Source organism: Scyliorhinus canicula, chromosome 22 (genome assembly GCF_902713615.1).
Source record: "Scyliorhinus canicula chromosome 22, sScyCan1.1, whole genome shotgun sequence".
NCBI classification, from domain to species: Eukaryota; Metazoa; Chordata; class Chondrichthyes; order Carcharhiniformes; family Scyliorhinidae; genus Scyliorhinus; species Scyliorhinus canicula.
This window is the reverse complement of record NC_052167.1, coordinates 17,840,609-17,862,621: the sequence shown is the minus strand read 5'-3', so window position 1 is coordinate 17,862,621 and position 22,013 is coordinate 17,840,609. Positions and strand designations below refer to the sequence as shown.

At 49.9% G+C, this 22,013-nt stretch overlaps 1 protein-coding gene across 1 annotated transcript in view; it reads left to right on the top strand.

Moving 5' to 3' along the window:
• tmem72 (transmembrane protein 72) overlaps positions 1-19,245 on the top strand; it is a 34,022-nt gene extending 14,777 nt beyond the window's left edge. The window contains exons 3-6 of the mRNA XM_038783252.1: positions 11,950-12,016; positions 12,113-12,184; positions 14,748-14,896; positions 17,545-19,245. Of these exons, the coding sequence (XP_038639180.1) occupies positions 11,950-12,016; positions 12,113-12,184; positions 14,748-14,896; positions 17,545-17,972 (716 nt within the window). The 3' untranslated portion in view covers positions 17,973-19,245. The remainder of the gene's footprint in view (positions 1-11,949; positions 12,017-12,112; positions 12,185-14,747; positions 14,897-17,544) is intronic.
• Positions 19,246-22,013: the final 2,768 nt, after the last annotated feature.

Below are 22,013 nucleotides of genomic sequence, written 5' to 3'. Positions count from 1 at the left end.
GAGCTATTGCTGAAAATGGCCCCATTGAAGATCACCACTCATGGACAAATGGTTCATCCAAACTGATGTGCGGAAATAACAAAAGAAAAGTGAATCGTAACCTGGATTGTCTTCTTTAACACAAGGAACATTCCTGTGGTGCTCACCAGCCATGGAAGATCTTGCCCAAAACTGACGAGTACTATGAGATCCCTCTCCAGAGTCACTTCAGTGCACTCAAATACACAAGAGGTGTGGCGAGCAGCCAGAGCAACCCTCCTCAGAGCGAGCCTGTGAATCTCGGGCCCGTGATCGACCCTCTCGGCCAGGCCCCAGAGCACATCCACAGGGAGGCCCTCCAACCTGCTCACCTCTTTACTCACCAGGCAATTCGAGATCAGGAACGGCAGACTGAAGTCTAGTCAAAGAAAGGGGGAGCGGCCACTTTAACTGTGAAAAACTTCCTTGTTTGGGCTGTAGACCCATCGTGTGGATAGCTTCAAAGTGGCCAATGTGATATTTGATGCCACAGTATCGAGATAACACTTTCCATTCCAGTGGTACAGAAGTGAGTCCCCAAATTTAAGGCCGCAGAAAATGGATGTACTACCGGAACATTCCACTAGTCTCCGCTGGCGTCCAGCACAGTCTGCCGCTAACAGGTTTGTCCCTGACTCCAGTGACTTAAACCACAAATGTCCTTCTCTCAGCCAGTGACAAAGCTGACCATACAGAGATGAGGGGGAGGGGCGGGGGGGGGGGGGCTTACGGCGGGACAGTCCGTACAAAATGGCTGCTGCCTCTGAACGGGACGAGTGGGAGTCAGAGCTCCCGATGGAGGAAACCCTCCAAAACTCTCGTCGAGCCCCAGTGAAAAAGACGCAGCTGTTCTGACGATCCATCCCTGCCCTGTGATCGTCGATTGTGTTCTACTGGCTGAAGGAAACACCACTTCAGGGGAACTTCCATGTACTGGTAACCCTGCAGGGCTTGAAGACGGAACGTCGGGCCTGGGTGCCAATGTCCACCTGTGGCAGGCCACGAGTCTATGTCTTGTTTCCACCCCAGCACAACATGCCTATTCGCATTTTCTTGAATAATTCCTTTGCCACTTTTCGGACTGGGAAGGTCGGACCTCGCTGTCCAATTCAAGATGGTCACCTCCCGTTTTGACAGAACATTTGCGCAGCTCCCCTGTCCAAAGATGTGCGGGTTAGGTGGGTTGGCCGCGCTAAATTGCCCTTAGTGTCCAGAAAATGGGGGTTACTGGGTTACGGGGACAGGGTAGATACGTGGGCTTCAGTCGGGTGCTCTTTGTAAGGGCCGACGCAGACTCAATGGGCTGAATGGCCTCCTTCTGCACTTTAAATTCTACGATTCTATGATTAAAGGAGAGAGCTTGGATATAGCCTCATCGCCCTCTGGAAACTTCTGAACCTATCCCATCAAACTCTTCCAAAAGAGTGGCGGAGAACCACTCGGCCCGAACTTAACCCTTTCCAATGCCAGTGGCCCCAAACAGGTAGGTGATGGATCCATCCTGTCCTCGAAGGAATGACACCTGCATGTCAATGGTAATACTGGATGGAAAGGCAAACACATTTGATGATTCATCTTCCAATCTGAGTCAGTGAGAAACACTGTTTATTCTCGCTGGCAAATTGTCCAGTTTGATTTAAGGTGGGGGGGGGGGGGGCGATTGTGTGATGGCAGATCTATTCGGTTCTGGAACATTCCAGCGAGCAGGAGGTCAATTAGTCAGCCCATTCTGGTTTACATAGGAATCTCTTGCCAATGGTGCAGAGACTTTGGGTGGGATTATCCCGTACCTGGCGGGGCGGGGGGTCCCGGCGGGACGGAGTGGCGTGAACCACTCCAGCGTCGGGCCGCCCCAAAGGTGCGAAATCCTCCGCACCTTCAGGGGCTAGGCCCGACCCGGAGTGGTTGGCGCCACGCCAACCGCCGCCGAAGGGCCTCCGCCGGCCGGCACGAGTCGGCGCATGCGAGGGAGCGCCAGCGCGTGCTGGCGTCATCACCGCGCATACGCAGGAGGGTCCGTCTCTGCATCGGCCATCGTGGAGGACCACAGCGGCCGATGCGGAGGAATAGAGTGCCCCAACGGCACAGGCCCGCCCGCGGATCGGTGGGCCCCGACCGCGGGCCAGGCCATCGTGGGGGCACCTCCCGGGGCCAGGCCCCCCCCCCCCCCACGACCCCCCAGGAACCCCGAAGCCTGCCCGCGTCACCACGTCCCGCTGGTAAGGCACCTACTCTAATTTACGCCGACGGGACCAGCTACAGTTAGGCAGGACTTCGGCCCATCGCGGGCCGGAGAATTTGAGCGGCCCCAGCACCCATTGAGTCGCGCCGGACCCCGCCATTCTCCGAGGCAGGCGGCGTGACTCACGCCGGGCCGGATTTTGGGGGGCGGGGGAATTGGGAGGATGGCGGTGATGAGTTGGGCAGGCTGGGTCGATGTGGACTGCACTTGACGCAGTGTAGCGAGAGACAGAATTCCAACACTTGATGAGATGCAACACGATTTTATTTAACACCTAAACTATTATACATGTTCAACTGTGGGTTGACACTATGCTGACTTGACTGGAGACCTGACACTAGCCTGACCAGACTTACTAGCTACCGTGTTTGCACTGGCCATGCTCACGTACTCTGCTTGTCTCGGAGGCTTGGTCCCGAAGAGCGGGAAACCTGGTGCCCTCTGGCTTTATAGTCGTAGTGTCCTGTCTGGTGATTGGCTGCTGTGTTCTGTGTGCTTACTGGTCATCCTGTGTGTCAATCACTGCCTGTCTGCACTCCATTGTGTACATAGATGTATGTTATGACAGGTGGGGGTGGGATTCACGCCGACCCCCGGCGATTCGCTCACCCGGCGGGGGGGTCGGAGAATCCCGCCCTTTAATCAATCAGGGTGTCAGATTCTCTTGGCCATGGCAGGACAGAGCTGTCAAGAAAATACATCAAGGTAAGGTATTGGAAATCAATATTCTTCATACACAAAGATTTTGGCCAGACTTTTACATCCAGTCCTGCCCCGTGGTATCCCAGGGTCCCGTCGAAGTAAACAGCAATTTAAATGGCAGGGCCCATCCACCAGGGGGAGACATACCACCGCAGGGCCTTAAAATCCTGGCCTTTGAATTATACTTATTTGTTCCAAATGTTACTTTTGTCCAGAACATACAAGTTTCAATCCATCAATGGAGAGATTTAGTCTTCTTTGAATTTGAACGAAGGTGTTGTTATGTTTACTTCACACCTGGCTGATGCACGCTAATAGAGCAGGACACCCACAATGCAGCAGAGAATCATAGTATGGTGACATCAGATAAGGTGGGAGTCTGCCCCTCATTGCCATGCTGGCTCTCCGCAATGCACTGAATACCACTCCCTCGCTTTTCGCCCCCTATAATGCCCACGTTTTGCAGCTGAGAGGCTTGATGGATGCAATAATAGAGCAATAAACCCGGAGATTTAAGCTCAAAGCCAAACTGAAATCTCTTGGACTCACAGTGCTGGTAAAGAGACCCTCCTTCTTCCATTCAACAGCGGCCTCTGCTGGGCTGAACAAGCAACAGCACCGATAGCATCTAAAACAAGTCTTGACAACTGAGGCACTAGACAAACTCTAATCTGAATGTGTATTTTGTTAGACTTCAGTGTTCTCCAAGAATATTGGCACATGGCAATTTCTTTCAGAATCTGACATTTAACGACATAAAATTCAGACAGAGTTCCTGATTCCCGCTGACAATTAAGACTTTGCAGCACCGAAATTAGTCATTTGGCTCAACTGGTGTTCAAGCTCCAACTGAACTTTCTCTCACTCGGATTTGTCTAGCTCGGTTAGCATATCTCCCTCATGTGCTTATCTTCTTATGTCCGCTGAACATTATCAGATGGTTATGTTTTAATTCAAGGTAAAGCGGAGTAATGGAGGGGGGTGCGATCCCACACTGGTTCTTCCTGACAACAGTTTATGTGACCTGGTTGTCGTGGGGACTAGGGACCCAGGTCAAACCCTATTGAAACTCGTGCCAGCTTTCACACCTGAATACAAAGGATGGGTTGATTCAGAGCCCCGTGTGAGAGAGAAAGAGTGTCCCAGGGAAAGAGAGACTGGGAAACTGCAGCTTCTGCAAACAGCAGCGGAATCGGCAGCTATCTGTCAGAATGTGGGTAGGAACTCATTCTCTGGCCGAAGAGATGGGACTTCTGGAAATTTAGGGACACTGCAAGGTTCACTAATGTGAAGCAGTGAGAATGATTGGGCCTTGCCGCATGGATTCTCAGAAGGCGGAGGGAAATGATCAGTCACTCTGTGTGGATCAGTCACTCCGTGTGGATCAGTCACTCTCTGTGGATCAGTCACCCCGTGGATCAGTCACTCCGTTTGGATCAGTCACTACGCGTGAATCTGTCACTACGTGTGAACCAGTCACTCTGTGTGGACCAGTCACTCTGTGTGGACCAGTCTCTCCGTGTGGATCAGTCACTCTGTGTGGATCAGTCACTCCGTGTGGATCAGTCACTTTGTGTGGATCAGTCACTCCGTGTGGATCAGTCACTCTGTGTGGATCAGTCACTCCGTGTGGATCAGTCACTCTGTGTGGATCAGTCACTCCGTGTGGATCAGTCACTCTGTGTGGATCAGTCACTCCGTGTGGATCAGTCACTCTGTGTGGATCAGTCACTCCGTGTGGATCAGTCACTCTGTGTGGGCTAGTCACTCTGTGTCGATCAGTCACTCCGTGTGGATCAGTCACTCCGTGTGGATCAGTCACTCTGTGTGGATCAGTCACTCCGTGTGGATCAGTCACTCCGTGTGGATCAGTCACTCTGTGTGGGCTAGTCACTCTGTGTGGATCAGTCACTCTGTGTGGATCAGTCACTCCATGTGGATCAGTCACTCCATGTGGATCAGTCACTCTGTGTGGATCAGTCACTCTGTGTGGATCAGTCACTCTGTGGACCAGTCACTCTGTGTGGATCAGTCACTCTGTGTGGACCAGTCACTCTGTGTGGATCAGTCACTCTGTGTGGACCAGTCACTCTGTGTGGATCAGTCACTCTGTGTGGACCAGTCACTCTGTGTGGATCAGTCTCTCCGTGTGGACCAGTCTCTCCGTGTGGACCAGTCTCTCCGTGTGGATCAGTCACTCTGTGTGGATCAGTCACTCTGTGTGGATCAGTCACTCTGTGTGGATCAGTCACTCTGTGTGGATCAGTCACTCTGTGTGGATCAGTCACTCCATGTGGATCAGTCACTCTGTGACTCTCCGTGTGGATCAGTCACTCTGTGTGGATCAGTCACTCCGTGTGGATCAGTCTCTCAGTGTGGACCAGTCACTCCACTTCTCAATGAGTTACCAAACAACAACAACTCCAAACAAAACCCTGAAGTGACAAATACTTCCCCCAAAATAAGCGACCTTGAAGAATTTTCATTTTGTCATTTCTCTTATCCGTTCGTTGGTAACGGTTCGTTCGGTACTTTGGCCGTCTCTTATTCCCTGACCCGACACAGGACCCGCGATTCTGGAAACAACATAGATCGAAGGAAAATTAGGGATTTCATTAGTTTCAAGCTCATTTCCTGCCTTTTGTGTTAGTTTCTCAGTGAAACTGTCCACAGGCCCTTTTAATGCGTCTTTATGTTGTTGTAGCACTAAATCTGATTGCTTTTGGAACTGCACCTTTTAGTATGAGCAATTTACACCGTTTATTAAAATGAATTATTCTGGCTCATCGCCAATACTGTTACTGAACCAACAGACTCTCTAGATAATAACTGTCTTTATTATTCTGCTATCTCACTGATTCATGGGTGAAGCAGAATAAAATGTTTAACCCTCAATGGGATGTGTAGGCAACATCTCTTGTTAATTTTGCGTTGCTTAATTTCAATGTGAAATGGAACAGTTCGATTCCCGGCTTGGGTCACTGTCTGTGCGGTATTTGCACGTTTCTCCCGGTGTCGTGCGTGGGTTTCCTCCGGGTGCTCCGGTTTCCTCCCACACGTCCCGAAAGACGTGCTCGTTAAGTTAATTTGACATTCTGAATTCTCCCTCTGTGTACCAGAACAGTGTGGTGACTAGGGGCTTTTCACAGTAACTTAATTGCAGCGTTAATGTGAGCCTGCTTGTGACACGAATAAAGATTATTATTATTTAAATGGATAATTTGGCACCTCGCTGACAAAGGGAGAAAATGACTTGCAACCTCAACCCAATGTGCACAGACCTGTCCAAGGACACATCTGGAGAACTTTGGGCTCAAGTCGCTTTTTTCTTAACATCTACATCATCGATGTGTCTCAGAATTACCCCCCACCCCGAGTCCCCATTTCCACTGGATGTAAAGTCCAATTCTCCAAGTCCCTTATATTTAAGGGGCGGGTCAGACAATGCCCGGGGGAAGGGGGGGGTGGGGGTGGCGCGAATCCCGCCCCGACGCTGGCTGCCGTATTCTCCGCCGCCGGTTTTCGGGCAGGGGCGGGGTTCACGCCACGCCAGTTGGGGGTGGTTGGCAGCGCCCCTCCCCCAGGCAATTCTCCGGGCCCCGATGGGCCGAGCGGCCGTCGGTTTTTGGCCAGTCCCGCCGGCGTGGATTAGACATGGTCCCACACGGCGGGTCCTGGCAGTCCAAAAAGATGTGCGGGTTAGGTGGATTGGCCATGCTAAATTGCCCGTAGTGTAAGGTTAATGGGGGGGATTGTTGGGTTACGGGTATACGGGTTACGTGGGTTTAAGTAGGGTGATCATTGCTCGGCACAACATCGAGGGCCGAAGGGCCTGTTCTGTGCTGTACTGTTCTATGTTCTATGTAAGTCGGCGGGGGCAGTACTCGGAGGGGGGGGGCGGGAGTGGATCCGACGCCGGTGGGCGCCCCCACGATGGCCTGGCCTGCGATCGGGGCCTACCGATCTGCGGGCGGGCCTGTGCCGTGGGGGCACTCCTTCCTTCAGCGCCGGCCCCTGTGGAGCTCTGCCATGGCCGGCGTGGAGAAGACACCCCCCTTTGCACATGCGTCAGAGTACGCCGGCAGTTCCGCACATGCACAGGATCACGCCGGCCCTTTGGCGCATGCGTGGACTCGCGCAGTCCCTTCAGCGGCAGCTGGTGCGGCTCCAAACCCACCAGCTACTTCCGGTCAGCCTGACACCGGAGTGGTTCGCACCGTTTTTGACGCTGGCGTCGGGCCATCGCGCCGATTCCGGAGAATCCCACCCAAGACCTGCGTGAGCATTCAGCATAGAATCACAGGGATCAAGCCAAGGGCTGGAACCTATGATCATGAGGAAGGTCTTGAAAGACTGCAAGAACTTCCACTTGAGTAGCTAAGATTCAGAGTGATTTAATTGAGGGTTTCCTTATTGTGAAAAGTGTTGATAGGGTGACTTAGGGAATGGACTACGTCCTCTAGTTGGGAAAATGGTGAGTGATCTTCAATGTAAAGTTCACGCAGAAGGTAGTTTGGTCAATGAAATGTTTTTCCAAAGGGAAGAGTTGAGCTGTTGCCACTTTGAAGGGCAGTCAGCTTAGTATTTGTGGCAGTGAAAGCGTAGGGCGAAATTCTCCGACCCCCACGACGGGTCGGAGAATAGCGGGAGGGCCTTCCCGACATTTTTCCCGCCCTCCCGCTATTCTCCCCCACCCCCCCGCCCAACTCCCGACCCGAATCGCTGCCGCCGTTTTTTTACGGCCGGCAGCGATTCACAGCTGTTCGATGGGCCGAAGTCCCAGCCCTTTACGCCGTTTTTACGAACGGCAAACACACCTGGTCTGGCCGTTCGTAAAAACGGCGTCACAAACTCGCTTTTCATAACCATGGCACCGATTGGCACGGCAGTACCACGGCCGTGCCAAGGGTGCCATGGGCTCGCGATCGGTGGGCACCGATCGCGGGCCCGATGCCCGCGCACTCTTTCTCCTTCCGCCGCCCCGCAGTATCCATTCGCGGGGCGGCTGAGGGGCAACCCGGCCCGCGCATGCGCAGGTTTCACGCAAATACGCGATGACGTCATCCGCGCATGCGCGGGTTGGAGTCTTCCAATCCGCGCATGCGCGGCTGACGTCATATGACGCGTCAGCCGGCGCTAACTCCGGCAAGCGGGCTTAACGATATTCGTTAAGCCCGTCATGCCGGAGCCTACGGCGTCGGGCTGCTAGCCCCGACCGGGGACCAGAATCGGTTCCCGGTCGGGAAGGGGCGTGCTGGCGTCAAACCAGCCCGGGTTTGACGCCAGCTTTACGATTTCTCCCGTTTTGGGAGAATCACGCCCGAAGGATTTATGGGGAGGGAATAGTGGAGGGGAGTGGCAGTGGGATTTGCTTAACCTAGAAAAGAGCTCCAAGCTGCAAAATCATTTAGCTCCATACTATAGAATCCCATGCTCATCACTCTCTGACATCTTTAGAACATATTGTTATCTTTTTGAAGGTAGCAGTGTGCCAAAAATTGCATGTAATATTCAAGGGTGACCTGTATCTAAGCAAGACAAGAACTTGAAAGTTTCACTTGTTATCATGAAAGAACTTCGAATGTAATTTGTTGACAGTTCTTCTTTCAGCGATCACTCGCTAACGAGTGTGATTGTCCACCTAAAAAACTCTGTGTTGCTGGTCATGGGTTCTGTGGTTTCTTGCATGGCTGAGGAGCCCGATCCGAGAGCCACATCTTTGACCGCACACTTGGCAGGTGTTTCCCGGGAGGTGGGATCGGTCGTTGGACTCGAGATCGCTGGTATTCCTTTCTCAGGCTCCTTTTTCCAGATCTTCCTCTTGCTGTCCTCGAAGAATTGTGTCTCTTCGACCAGGAGGTTCCTCCAAATAGGCCTCCTCCGAGCAAGCGTCATCCAGGCATATGTTCCATTTCTTGGGGGAGCCTTCGAAGTGAAGCGCTTTCGTTGTCCTCATCTGGTTCCTAACCCTTGTCTTGTTATGCTCTAGGCGTAGTATAAGCAACTTCCTTGATGTGCACGCTGACAAAGGAAGGGTCAGGCATGGAGATAACGTCAACACGTTTATTAAACTATTTACGATTCTCTTACTTAGGTTCACCTCTACTGTTCATCCTTCTATAGCTACTCAGACTGACAAACCAGTCTGCTACAATCCACGTGGTGGGTGTGATGTTCAATCAACCCTGTGTCTGTACTCACTGAGTGTCTCCACTGGAAAGAGGAAGATCATGTGTGCTGTGTCCTTTATATATGGGTTGATGTAATGCCCCCCCCCCCTGTGGTAGTGTCACCTCTGTGTGTATCGTGAATTCCCATTGGTCGTGTCCTATCTTACTGACCTATTGGTTGAGTGTCTGTGTGTCTAGCTAGTCTATATGTATTTACATTAACCCCTTGTGTATTTACAGTGATGCATATCACCACAACCCTAACCTTCTTTGAGCAGGAACCTTCGTTGAGTGATCAATGTTCTCAACGAGCTTGCCAGGGTCAGTCAGATGGGAGTCTTACTATTACTGATAAGCTGAGTGCTCAACGGCAGCTGAGGCATCTGCTCAGAATGCTGGGGTTGGGCTGAGAGTTGAACGTAACGAGGGGAGCGCATTATATCTGGGGAATTAATCGCAAAGCACCATAACACACAACCAATGGAAAATTTGAGTTCGTACTAACAAGAGCTGACGGGTACATTTCCAACAATGTAACTGGGTCACGACAAATAGGCATCACCGTATAAGGCTGTGCTACGTGTAGCCTCAACTTGCATTCTTTGCCATGTCAGCGTTCGTTCCTGTTGTCTCCAAGGAAAATATGAAAGGAAAGTCCGAAGACTTCAGACAGGTCCTCAGGAATAGTCTGCTGATGATCTACGAATATTTTGCTCAAATCTGCAAAAAGACTCAAAGGGTTAATCTAACTACTCCCAAAGTGACTTCATTGCCCACCGAGTAGCTGAACCATTAAGACCTGCCTTGAGGGCAGCACGGTGGCGCAGTGGTTAGCACTGCGGCCTCACGGCGCCGAGGTCCCAGGTTCGATCCCGGCTCTAGGTCACTGTCTGTGTGGAGTTTGCACATTCTCCCCGTGTCTGCGTGGATTTCGCCCCCACAACCCAAAAATGTGCAGAGTAGGTGGATTGAACGTGCTAAATTGCCCCTTAATTGGAAAAAATGAATTGGGTACTCTAAATTTATTTTAAAAAGAAGAAAAAAAAGACCGACCTTGATTCCTACTCTTTGCGAGGTTAATTAAAGCGTTACAATTTGAGATATTGCCCTTTTTCCACGGGTACATTTAACAGGCTTTGACGGACTAGTTCGGCCTGGGCTACATGGGAATGGTTGACACTCAAAACAATCCTGGTACATGAGCTCCGGAACGATTTTTTTTCTGATCAGCCTCTGCCATCTACCTGTTGCAGTGTGAAAATGCTACTTTAATCTGTTCCATTGTAAGAATATTGTAGACAGTTGCCAATGGTTTTTTTTGCATGCGCTAGTTAGGATTGATTGCAGCCACAGATTTGAAGCCCTTGGTCGCCAGCTTTAGGTGACACTGGCGAGGCTGATGTTTATTCCTAATCCATCATCGCCCTGAAATGGTAGCTGGTGGGTTTTATCCCTGATCAGCTGCCAGCCTGCTGGGGCCATGATTGTGTTATGTAGGGAACCCTTTGATTTTGGCCCAGAACCACTATACGGAAGCCGTTTGGCCCATCATGTCTGATCCGGCTTGCCAATCGAGCACGTGACTTAGTGCCGTCCCCCTGCCTATTCCCCGTACCCTCGCGCGTTGTTTCCACTCAGATAATCATCTAACGCCCTCTTGAATGCCTCGATTGGACCTGCCTCTACCACACCTCCTGGCAGCGCATTACAGACCCCAGCCACTCGTGTGAGAAAGCTTTTTCTCACATCGCATTTGCTTCTTCACTTTAAATCAGCGCCCTCTCGTTCGCGATCCTTTTAGGAGGAGGTACAGTTTCTTCCCGTCTGCTCTGTCCCGCCCCCTCGTGATTTTGAACACCTCTATCAAATCTCCTCTCAGCCTTCTAGTCTCCCAGGAAAACAGCTCCAATCTCTCCAATCTATCCTCACAACTGAAGGAATGGCCCAAAAGCTTTGAATGAGTGGCAATACACATTCAGAATTTAGAATTTAGAATAGTACAGCACAGAACAGGCCCTTCGGCCCTCGATGTTGTGCCGAGCAATGATCACCCTACTCAAACTCACATATCCACCCTATACCCGCAACCCAACAACTTCCCCCTTAACCTTACTTTTTAGGACACTACGGGCAATTTAGCATGGCCAATCCACCTAACCCGCACATCTTTGGACTGTGGGAGGAAACCGGAGTACCCGGAGGAAACCCACGCACACACGGGGAGGACGTGCAGACTCCGCACAGACAGTGACCCAGCTGGGAACCGAACCTGGGACCCTGGAGCTGTGAAGCATTGATGCTAACCACCATGCTACCGTGCTGCCCCATTCAAGCCTTTTATTTTTGAAGTATGCCATGAAAATCACCTAAATGGCCCGTGCAGAGAGCAGACAGGGACACAATGCGCCAAGTGTCCTCCTGTAGTGTTGCAACCATTCTATGATTCAATAATATTATGATATTAGAAGGCCGGATTCTCCATCGACGGGATTCTCCGTTCTACCGGTAAACCACCCACGCACGCGGGTTTCCCAGAGTGGGAAATCCCATTGTCAGGTGGCTGGATCCCGTGGACGGTGGGGACTCGCCATTGAAGAACACCGCAGCATATCTTGGTTTGAAGTGCCAACTCTGGCGAATACCCTGCCCGCCAACCTTGATGTGAGACCGTTGCCTTCTGCCATGATCGATTGAAGGTTGACTGGGTTGAACTATACCAAGTTTCAATCTGAACTTAATTGGTCGGAGACAGGGAGAAGTGTTTCACTAGCGGTAAATTATTATTAATGATATGCTTTCTACCCATTTAACACATAGTGCTTCTGGGAGTGGGGATAGACACGGCAGTTCAAGGGCAGTTCAGGAAGTTGGCTGCTTATCTGCTGTGAGTATGATACGACCCGATTTCCTTCTTATTTGTGGAAGATTTGTATCTGTGCCAGGAGAGATTGGGTTGTTGACTATTTTGTTTTGTTTGAAGATTTGCTGCGGCAGTCCTCACCATTTTGGAAGGCCCGTATTTCATCGATGCTGTGTTGGTCGGACGTTATCCGTAAGTAGAAATATGTGTTTCGGAGGAGCCTTTAACAATTCCACTGCTGCAGTAATCCTGTCTGCTTCAATAGCAGATGCTGACAACGGTGCCGATTCCACTACTCCAGCACGGAACACAAATACTTAGCAGGGAAAAGGTGGAAAAAGTGAAATCCGCACTGCATCTCCTCATATAAAAACAGCAAATGCTGGGAAAATCTCAGCAGCTCTGGCAGAATCGTGGAGAGAGACAGAGAGGGCGGGGTTTTCCAGCCCCGCCCACCACCGGGATTTTCCAGTCTTATCGAAGGTCAATGGAGAACCTTTGACTGGGCCGCCAGGGGCTGGTTTAGCTCACTCGACTAAATCGCTGGCTTTTAAAGTAGACCAAGGCAGGCCAGCAGCACGGTTCGATTCCCGTACCAGCCTCCCCGGACAGGCGCCGGAATGTGGCGACTAGGGGCTTTTCACTGTAACTTCATTGAAGCCTACTCGTGACAATAAGCGATTTTCATTTCATTTCATTTCATATCCCTCGCAGTGGGTCCCACTGCAGCAGGCCCGGAAAACCCAGGCTTGGGTTGGCGGTTCAAATCCCAAATCGACGAAGGAGAAGTCAGAGGGAACTCAAAACGATATCTCTGATTATCTCTCTCCCCACAAATGCTGCCAGACCTGCTGAGTTTTTCCAGCACTTCCTGTTTCATTTCTGACCGTCAGTGACGGCAGTTTTTTTGCTTTCACTTTGCTAGATCTGCTCACACGCTCTGAGCGGCCACCTTAATTTCAATGTAATATCAATGGGGACACTGTTTACATGTATAACCCGGTTGAATTCCGGCCTCGTGTGACTGTGTGGAGTCTGCACGTTGTCCCCGTGTGTGCGTGGGCTTCCTCCAGGTGCTCCGCTTTCCTCCCACAGTCCAAAGATGTGCAGATTAGGTGGATTGGCCATGCTAAATTGCCCCTTAGTGTTCAAAAAGGATGTGCAAGTTAGGTGGGGTTACGGTGATAGCTTGGGGGAGTGGGCCAAGGTAAGGTGCTCTGTCAGAGGATCGGTGCAGATGCAATGGGCTGAATGGCCTTCGCCTGCACTGTAGGACATCTATGGTATTATTCTCCGGTTCTATTAAATGTATTCAATCTTATTGGAGGCCCACAGTTAGTGAACATGACCCGATTTCAATCTTTGGACTCACTCATGTGGCCCACTCACTAATCTAGGTGTCCATCACTGCCCTGTGGGGTGGCTGCAATGGGAAATCCCATTGGCCAGCAGCGGGAACGGGGAATCCCGCTGCCAGCGATGACGCGCTGCCGAAAAACCTGCAGCTGGGTTGGCGGAGAATTCACCCAAATGTTGTGAGCAATCACCATGAACCTCACTTCAGTCATAATGGGAGGGAAAATGGATGGGAACCAGCGGAATGTGGAAACCCTGCCTCTGGGCAACGGTTAACAAAATGTTTCATGGGCCGCACTCAGAACACTGACTGGCGCATGAGGCCCCCCCCCACCACCAAACTATGGCCTCTGTTAAAATTACACCAGCCAATTGGAAGCTCCTCACACCCCACCCAACCCCACCACCTCTCACCAAGAAATATCATCCCCTTGAGCTTTATTTTCATCTATTTTCATCCTCGTCGATTTTTGTCCCCTCACCACAGTCTCGCAAACACGCGGGTGGACACCCTGACAGCGCACCTTCTCAGGTGACAAAGCATCATCCAGAGGCTCGAAACGTTAGCTCCCTTCTCTCTCCACAGAGGCTGCCCGACCTGCTGAGATTGTCCAGCATTTTCTGTTTTGTTCTAAAAGTGACATTTGTGTCCATTGAATCACATCCTCAACACTCATTCACAGTGAGAAACTGCGCACACACTTCCACGGTAAATCCAATAGTTTACTTTGGTCTCCTTTCTTTTTGTGCACTAAGCAACTGTTGACTCCGCGCGCGCTGAATGTTTCGCGGGAAAATCCATGGATTAAACAGCAGCCAATAAAAGCGCCTCATTTCAGAGGAAATATATATATAATATTAATCTTATAATTTTTATTGTCACAAGTAGGCCTACATTAACACTGCAATTAAGTTACAGTGAAAATCCCCTAGGTGCCACACTCCGGGGCCTGTTCGGGTACACGGAGGGAGAATTCAGAATGTCCAATTCCCCTAACAAGCACGTCTTTCGGGACTTGTGGGAGGAAACCGGAGCGCCCGGAGGAAACCCCCACTGATACGAGGAGAAGGTGCGGACTCCACACAGACAGTGACCCAAGCCGGGAATCGAACCTGGGACCCTGGAGCGGTGAAGCAACAGTGCTAACCACTGTGCTACCCTGCTGCCCCAGGGTATTTACATAGTGCGGTTGCAGTATCTTGTCAGATTGTCCCCTGGGTCCAGGAGAGCAGGTACTTTCGCATCTCAAAATGAAACATCATGTTACGGGGGGGGGATAAAAGAAAACGTGTCCTTAAATCCACCAGGTAAAATGAAGTGTTTGACTTGGTTTCTTGTGGTGCCTCTTGTCTTGCGCTAATTACTGTAAAATTTTAAACGTTACTCTTGTCCTCTTAGCACGCTTTTTGACAAAATGGACAGCAAGATTTGGAACATCTGGAAGAAAGCTATGAGGCCGAATGGTTTACAGAAGTGTCTTACTTTCACCTTCTTGTCCGTGGCTTGCTTCTTGCACCCAGTTCTTATCTGGCAGGCAACTATTCCAGGCAAGTGAAAGGCTTATTGAATTATTCATTTGAAAGCTGAATTTCCAGTTTTCTCTTTCTGACCCCTCGGCATTATCACGTGGCCACTTTGCAAACTGTTCAGATAACAGGCGGGCGGCAACAAGATTATGCACCGTTGTGTTCTGATCCCCATAGGGATCAATAACTTTAATAAACAGGTAGTCGAATTTCTGTCTGGAAGGATCACACAAAACGATTGCAAGTTTTGAAAAATTACCGTATTAAACAATCTCAAAGTTACATTGCCTAAGCAACATTCAGATGATGACTTATTCTCTACGCCACAGCCCGTTTAACTATGAAATGACTGAAAATCCATCGCTGCAATCATGCTTTATATTGACCGCTAGCCAGACAATTCTTTCTCCTGGAAGCAGTGCTAAATTATTCCCCACTACCAATGGCCTGCTTGCTTTTTCCTTTCCCAGCTGAGTCGCTTCTAATCCCAGCACCGGCTTTCATTGTGAGGGTTGCACTGGAGATACCCACCCTTGAACCCAATCTAGGCAAATCCTCCAGTATCCTTTAAAACCTCGCAAACTCAATCTCTTTAATTTGAGTGCAAGTTACAGTTTACCTAGAGAATAATAGGGTCATTAATATAGCGCAGAGCAGCAATATTATTTCTCGAATGGAATCAGGAGGCCTTTCACATCCACTTGAGAGGACAGGATAGGGCCTTGTTCAACTTCTCACCCAAAAGCTGATGACAATGCCGCACTCTTTCAGTGATGCACTGAATGTCAGCTTAAATCATGTGCTCTCAGATCTCTGGTGGAGGATTTGAAGCTATAATCTTCTAACCCAAAGGCAGGAAGGAGTCCTACTGCTGAGTTGAGTCTGGAGTTGCCAAGCCGGCCGGGGTGGGCATATTCCAGGAGACATCAGTGGACATGACTCATGGGAACCTGACAGTGTGGAGCGAGTGGTTTCAAGGTGGGGGGGTGGAGGAAGGGGGGGTCACTCATAAAAACAGGCAAGTCACCTACCCATCGGACTGAGAAACAAATTCAGCATCTGAAAACTATCCGCTCCACAGAATAAATTCACAGCCTGTTAGATTAAAAAAGTGGAGAGAACAATAGCGATTCATCACACTAAACAGATCTAAACCTAAATGACTAAAACTTTTTACATGCACAGTGTTCTTTTCAATCTAACTTCTGGTCTATGATATTAACCTTGACACCGTTGATCACCTCGGTTACTTTTTTATTTGTCTCTCTACGTGATCCTGTTTCTTTTAACTCTCTCTCTGAACCTTTCGGCCGTGATTCTCCGCTCCCGCGCGGCATCGGGAAGGCAGTCGTGAACTCGGACAAGTTTCACGACGGCGTCGGAGGCCGCTCCTCGCACCCTATTCACCCCCCCTCCCCCCCCAGGGGGCTAGGAGCGGCGTTGTGAGAAACTCAGCCGCCGGGCCTTGACGCTTGCGTCAAAGCGGCGCGCCGAGAATGACACGACGGCGGCGCCTAAGTGACGTCAGCGCGCATGCGAAGGTTGGCCGGCTCCAACCCGCGCATGCGCGGTTGCCGTCTTCCCCGCCGCTGCCCCACAAGACGTGGCGGCTTGATCTTGCGGGGCGGCGGAGGGGAAAGAGTGCGTCTCTTGGAGACGCCGGCCCGATGATCGGTGGGCACCAATCGCGGGCCAGTCCCCTCCCGAGCACAGCCATGGTGCTCAATCCCCTCTCTGCCCTGCACAGGCCCCAAACTTACCTTTCGCGCTATGTTCATGCCGGCAGCGACCAGGTATGGTTGCCGCCGGTGTGAACAGGTCGGGAACATCAGGCCGCTCGGCCCATCCGGGCCGGAGAATCACCGGTCGCCGTGAAAAACGGCGAGCAGCGATTCTCCGAGCGGGGGGTGGGAGAATCGCGAGGGGTGCCAGGGCGGCGTGTCGTGATTCACCCGGCCCTCCCGCGATTCTCCCACCCGGCGTGGGGAGCGGAGAATCGCGCCCTTCATGTCTGCGCACAGATGAATCTTGCTGATCTCAAAACTTCCAAGAATTAAAAGTGAAAAGTAAACCATGGGTGACAAAGGTTTTTTTTTGGCCCGGCAAATCTAAAATGGCCAGAGCTAAAATTTGTTTCTCTTATAACACAGAGCTCCCCAGTGCACAGAGGCACATTAACGCCCGTACTGAAGCTCAGGGTAGGATTTTTTGCAAACCCCTACCCCCCACCCCGTGGCGGGTTTTACGGTTCCCCATTGGCCACCATTCGGATCTACCGGTCCCGCCGGAGTTAATGGCCAGCCTCGCCTCTGGGGAATCCGCCGTGTGGGTAACCTCACTAGGCTGGGGACTCACCCGGGAGGAAATGTTGCATGTGCACACAAGCACAGTATGTGCATCATGCTGAGAATTGATTCGGAGGACGTGTCCCAAGTGACACTCTTACCAAGAATAGAGACTGCTGGAAATAGACAACATATTGTGCTGAGAAAACGGCATTCCAATCTCCTGGAAGTTGGCAAAGCCCTTCATGGGAACACTTGCGTTTTATCTGTTTTTCTTTATTCCAAAAATAAAACAATATTTCACAGTTGAAACTTTCGCCTTTGAATGTGGTCAGGGACATAGGAGGGTTGCAACACTAATGTTGCCATGACAATCTCTTCCAGGGACCATGTTAATCCTGAGCGGCCTGGCCTACTTTGTGCTCAACCTGCGAAAACGGTTTCAAACAAACATGCCGGACGGCACACAGAGATGTTCCCAGGAGTACATCACGGCTGTGACTCTGACAGATGCCGGTGAGATGGAGCAGACGTACAGCTTCCACCGTGACATTGAAAAGAGAAAGTTAGCTGTTGCAAACTGTGTGCGTAATGTCTTCAAGCTCAACAGTGGAAGGCCTCTATCCAATGAAGGTGTAAGAACACGTCAAGATAGCGTTGCCTGTAATGCAAGCCTGAACATGAAGAGCAGACATGCACCATTTGAGGAAAATGTGATTAAGATTATACCATCTGAGCCTGATGCCCTGGAAGAGCAGAAAATGGAATCAGTAGAAACAACATCTGACAAAGTACCAATTTTACCAAAGTGAGGGCATATTTCACACTACAGTATCGTCAAAGACTGCCATTGTGACTGAATATTGACGTCAACAAATTGATGACTTCAACATATATGCAGCAAGGAAGCTTTCTTTTTGTGTAAAGCTTTTTTACATCTCTGGGATATCTTCAAGCAATTCAAAGCCACTGTGTTACTTTTTGAAGTATAGTCATGGTTGTTTTATAAGCAAATGTTGTTAAGCGCATTTCAGCACAGCTGAAGAAGTCGTAGACATACTTACGCGAACTGTAAGTCTCTATTGACTCTTAGAACTATTTACCCATGTACAGGAAAGGATACAAGCTAGGAGCTGTCTCCATGCTTGCTTGTACGCACAGCTCTGTCCAACACTAGACTGATCTTGGTTGTGGGTCATGTACTTTCTCACATCATTGTGTGGGTGGTACTGCACTCAGTCCCACATTGACCCTATATGTGCCAGGCCTTTATATTTCAGCGAGTACTTATACTTCAGCAAACGCTGCAAGCAATTTGTGCACAGCAAGGTCCCACAATCAGCTCTAAGGCCAGTGGGCTTTTTTGTCGTAATGTCGGTTGGAGAATCAATGTTCGCCAGGACACATTCAACAAATGTGCCATGGGGATCATTCACATTTAGCTTACCAGTCAGCTGGGGACTCAGATGAATGTCGCGCTTGATAGATTGCACCTCTGCAATGCAGCACTCCGTCAATACAGAACACATGTTCTGGTATAACCTTAATGACTTGGAGCACGACTCTCCAATTCCAAGTGACATTGACACCTATAACCAATAGCAATAAATACTTGATTGCCTAAGCATGATTGTGAGACTCGCTGGGCCCGGAATGTTGAACCCTGCCAGTGGGGTTAGGGGTATGATTGGAGGTGCGGGCAGTGCCAAGTGGGAGCAAAGTGCCTCCCTCCTGGATGAAGAGGAGGGTCGGAGTGCTGTTATAACGTAGCTGCAATTCCTCTTCATTTGACAGTTTAAGACAGCACTACAGTCACTCAGGGACACTGGGGAGAAAGGGATTTTGCACCGCTAATACATAGACTAACAGAAGAAGAATCGTTGCTATCTGTAGCAAAGACATAATTTGTCAATGCATTCGCAATCACACTAGTTATAATAGCTGGAACAAGTCTTATCTCTTGGTTATGTTTCTAACCTAACTAAAGGAGAACAACTCCTCGTTGAAGACAAAGTTGGCTGATGATTAAGTAGCTGAGCATGAAATGTATACATTCATTGCTACTAAAGGTCAACATTAAGATCATTTTTATTGGTTCACGTTTTCATTCTTGGCTCATCCTATTTCTTTTCGGATTCCGTGTTCTTCCTTCCCGGTTCACACCCAACAATTAAACAAATTATTTCAAATGGTTAAAACTAAAGCAATTAGCTTTGCTTACATTCCCAATGAGAAGATGGTTCACCTCGTTCTAACAAAGAACAATACAGCACAGGAACAGGCCCTTCGGCCCTCCAAGCCTGTACCGGTCATGATACCAACCTTTGCCAAAACCCTCAGCACTTCCTTGTGCCACATCCCTCTATACCCAACCTATCCATGTGTTTGTCGAGATGCCTTTTGAACGCCGTTAATGTATCTGCTTCCACAACCTCCCCTGACAATGCGTTCCAGGCACTCGCCACCCTCTGCGTAAAAAACCTGCCTCGCACATCTTCTCTAAACTTTGCCCCATGGACCTTAAACCTGTGCCCCCTGGTGACTGACCCCTCCACCCTGGGAAAGAGTGCCTGCCAATCTGCTCTATCCACAGCCCTCATAATCTTGTAGACAGCTATCAGGTCATCACTCAACCTCCATCTTTCTAATGAAACAGTCCGAGTCTATTCAGCCTCTGCATAGCTAACACCCTCCAGACGAGGCAATATCCTGGTAAACCTCCTCTGGCTGGTTTCCCACAGTGGGCTAAACAGCTGGATTGTAATGCAGAACAAGGCAGCAACGCGGGTTCAATTCCCGTACCAGCCTTCCCGAACAGGTGCCGGAATGTGGCGACTAGGGGCTTATCACAGTAACTTCACTGAAGCCTACCTGGTACAATAAGCGATTATTATTGCTGTCCAAAGCCTCCACATCCTTCTGGTAGTGTGGCGACCAGAATTGAGCTGGTGTTAACTTGACTTGATAAACCCACATGAGGGATGGAGTCCTCCTTTCCTTCCTGTCCCTCCGTCCTTCCACAGCTAGGCCTCATTCCCTTCTCCCATTTTCCTTCCAGGCCAAGGAGGGCTCCCGGAAAGGTGCCGAAGACCAAACACTCTCGTTCCACTGGTTACTCCCATTAGGTGGAGTAGCGTGACTCTTACTATTTTTCGGTCAAGTCCTCAAATTGCTTCCTGAATAAATGTTGATAGAGACTACTGACAAAGTTCTTTTTTCTCCAAAAATACACTTAATTCACAACAGTACATTACAAAACACTTCAAATTGAAAATTACAGCAAGTCCCATTAAAATTTCTCCAAACAGTTATGTCACATTCCTCGATGTCTGTATGCAATTGGAATGTGCTTGAAATTTACAATCTCCATTCCCTGTCGAGCATACAGCCTGGGGGCAACACCTTTCAAATTGAAAAAAAAAACAAAATGTGCAATAAAATTCAACTTTCCTTCATGTAAGATGTGCCTCTCTCAGGTCCCTCAGCGTAACTTCAATATTCTTATTTTTTAAAAATAAATTTAGAGTACCCAATCAATTCTTTCCAATTAAGGGGCAATTTAGCATGGCCAATCCACCTAGCCTGCACATCTTTTGGGTTGTGGGGGCGAAACCCACGCAGACACGGGGAGAATGTGCAAACTCCACACGGACAGTGATCCAGAGCCGGGATCGAACCTGGGACCTCGGCGCTGTGAGGCAACAGGGCTAACCCACTGCGCCACCGTGCTGCCCTAGTTCAATATTCTTGATCACCGCAAAATACATTCAATGTCAGACAAAGTGTCCCAGAAAGTTTCTTGAGGTGTTTCAAAAGTCCCCAACAAGCCTTTGCAGTGAAAGGTGGTGTAATTCTAAGCAGCGCTTGACGCCCTCAGCAATGATTCATCTATTTTCAATCAGCCAATCACTGTCAGGAGAAGGCTTTTGGAAAAAGCGCGAGTCACCAAAATGGTGTGCCGCCTCTTCGGTGTGTGCTGAATCGTCGGTCAGCCCCCTCAATAATCCTCCAGACAGCCAGTCCTCGGAGCCGACTTAAATTCCTTTGCCAAGCTGCGGGTTAGGTGGGTTGGCCATGCTTAATTGATCCGAAGTGTCCAAAGCCTAGGTGGGGTTAGGCGGATGGGGCAGGGGCGGGGGATTGGGCCTAGATAGATTGCTCTTTTGGAGGGTCGGTGCAGACTTGATGGGCTGAATGGCCTCCTTCAACACTGCAGGGATTCTATGATTCTAGGATGGGATCTTGAGGGGAAAGATGAGCTAAACCAACATTGCAGCTTAAGATTCCTTCTTGGCCTCCTCACAATCTCTTCAGCACCTAAGATTTCAAGGGGAAGTCCACCTCCCCAGCCAATCCTTCGAGGTGGCATTGCAACAAATAGCTCAACAGTTGGAAATAATGTCAATGGGGTTAAAAGGGAGCTAACTATTATGGTGGCTACGAAGGACATGGGGGATCTTCAATAGATCTGCTCTGAAGCTCTTGGGAAGGGTGAGCTCACATGGCCCAGACAAAAGAGTCACCACCGACTCAAGGGGGGCAAACAGGGTGGGGATTCCTGCACGCTGGTGTACTTCCATGTTCACACTCTGTCGGGCCAGGAGATCCCCAATATTCATCTCAGGCAGAGGAGGTAGAAGGAGTTCAGTTACTTTTCTTGGCTTGTAGAAGTTGTCCACGCCTCACTACAGTCAAAGGAGAGAATGGAGGAGGGGTGACGGGGGGCTGTTGCTGAGAACACAAACCTAGTGCACACGGGGACTTTAATTTGTCCGCAGACATGTTGCAGTTGATCCAAGGGTTGTAGCAGACCCCAAATGACATCATCAAATATTCCTCCAAAGGTCGTTGGA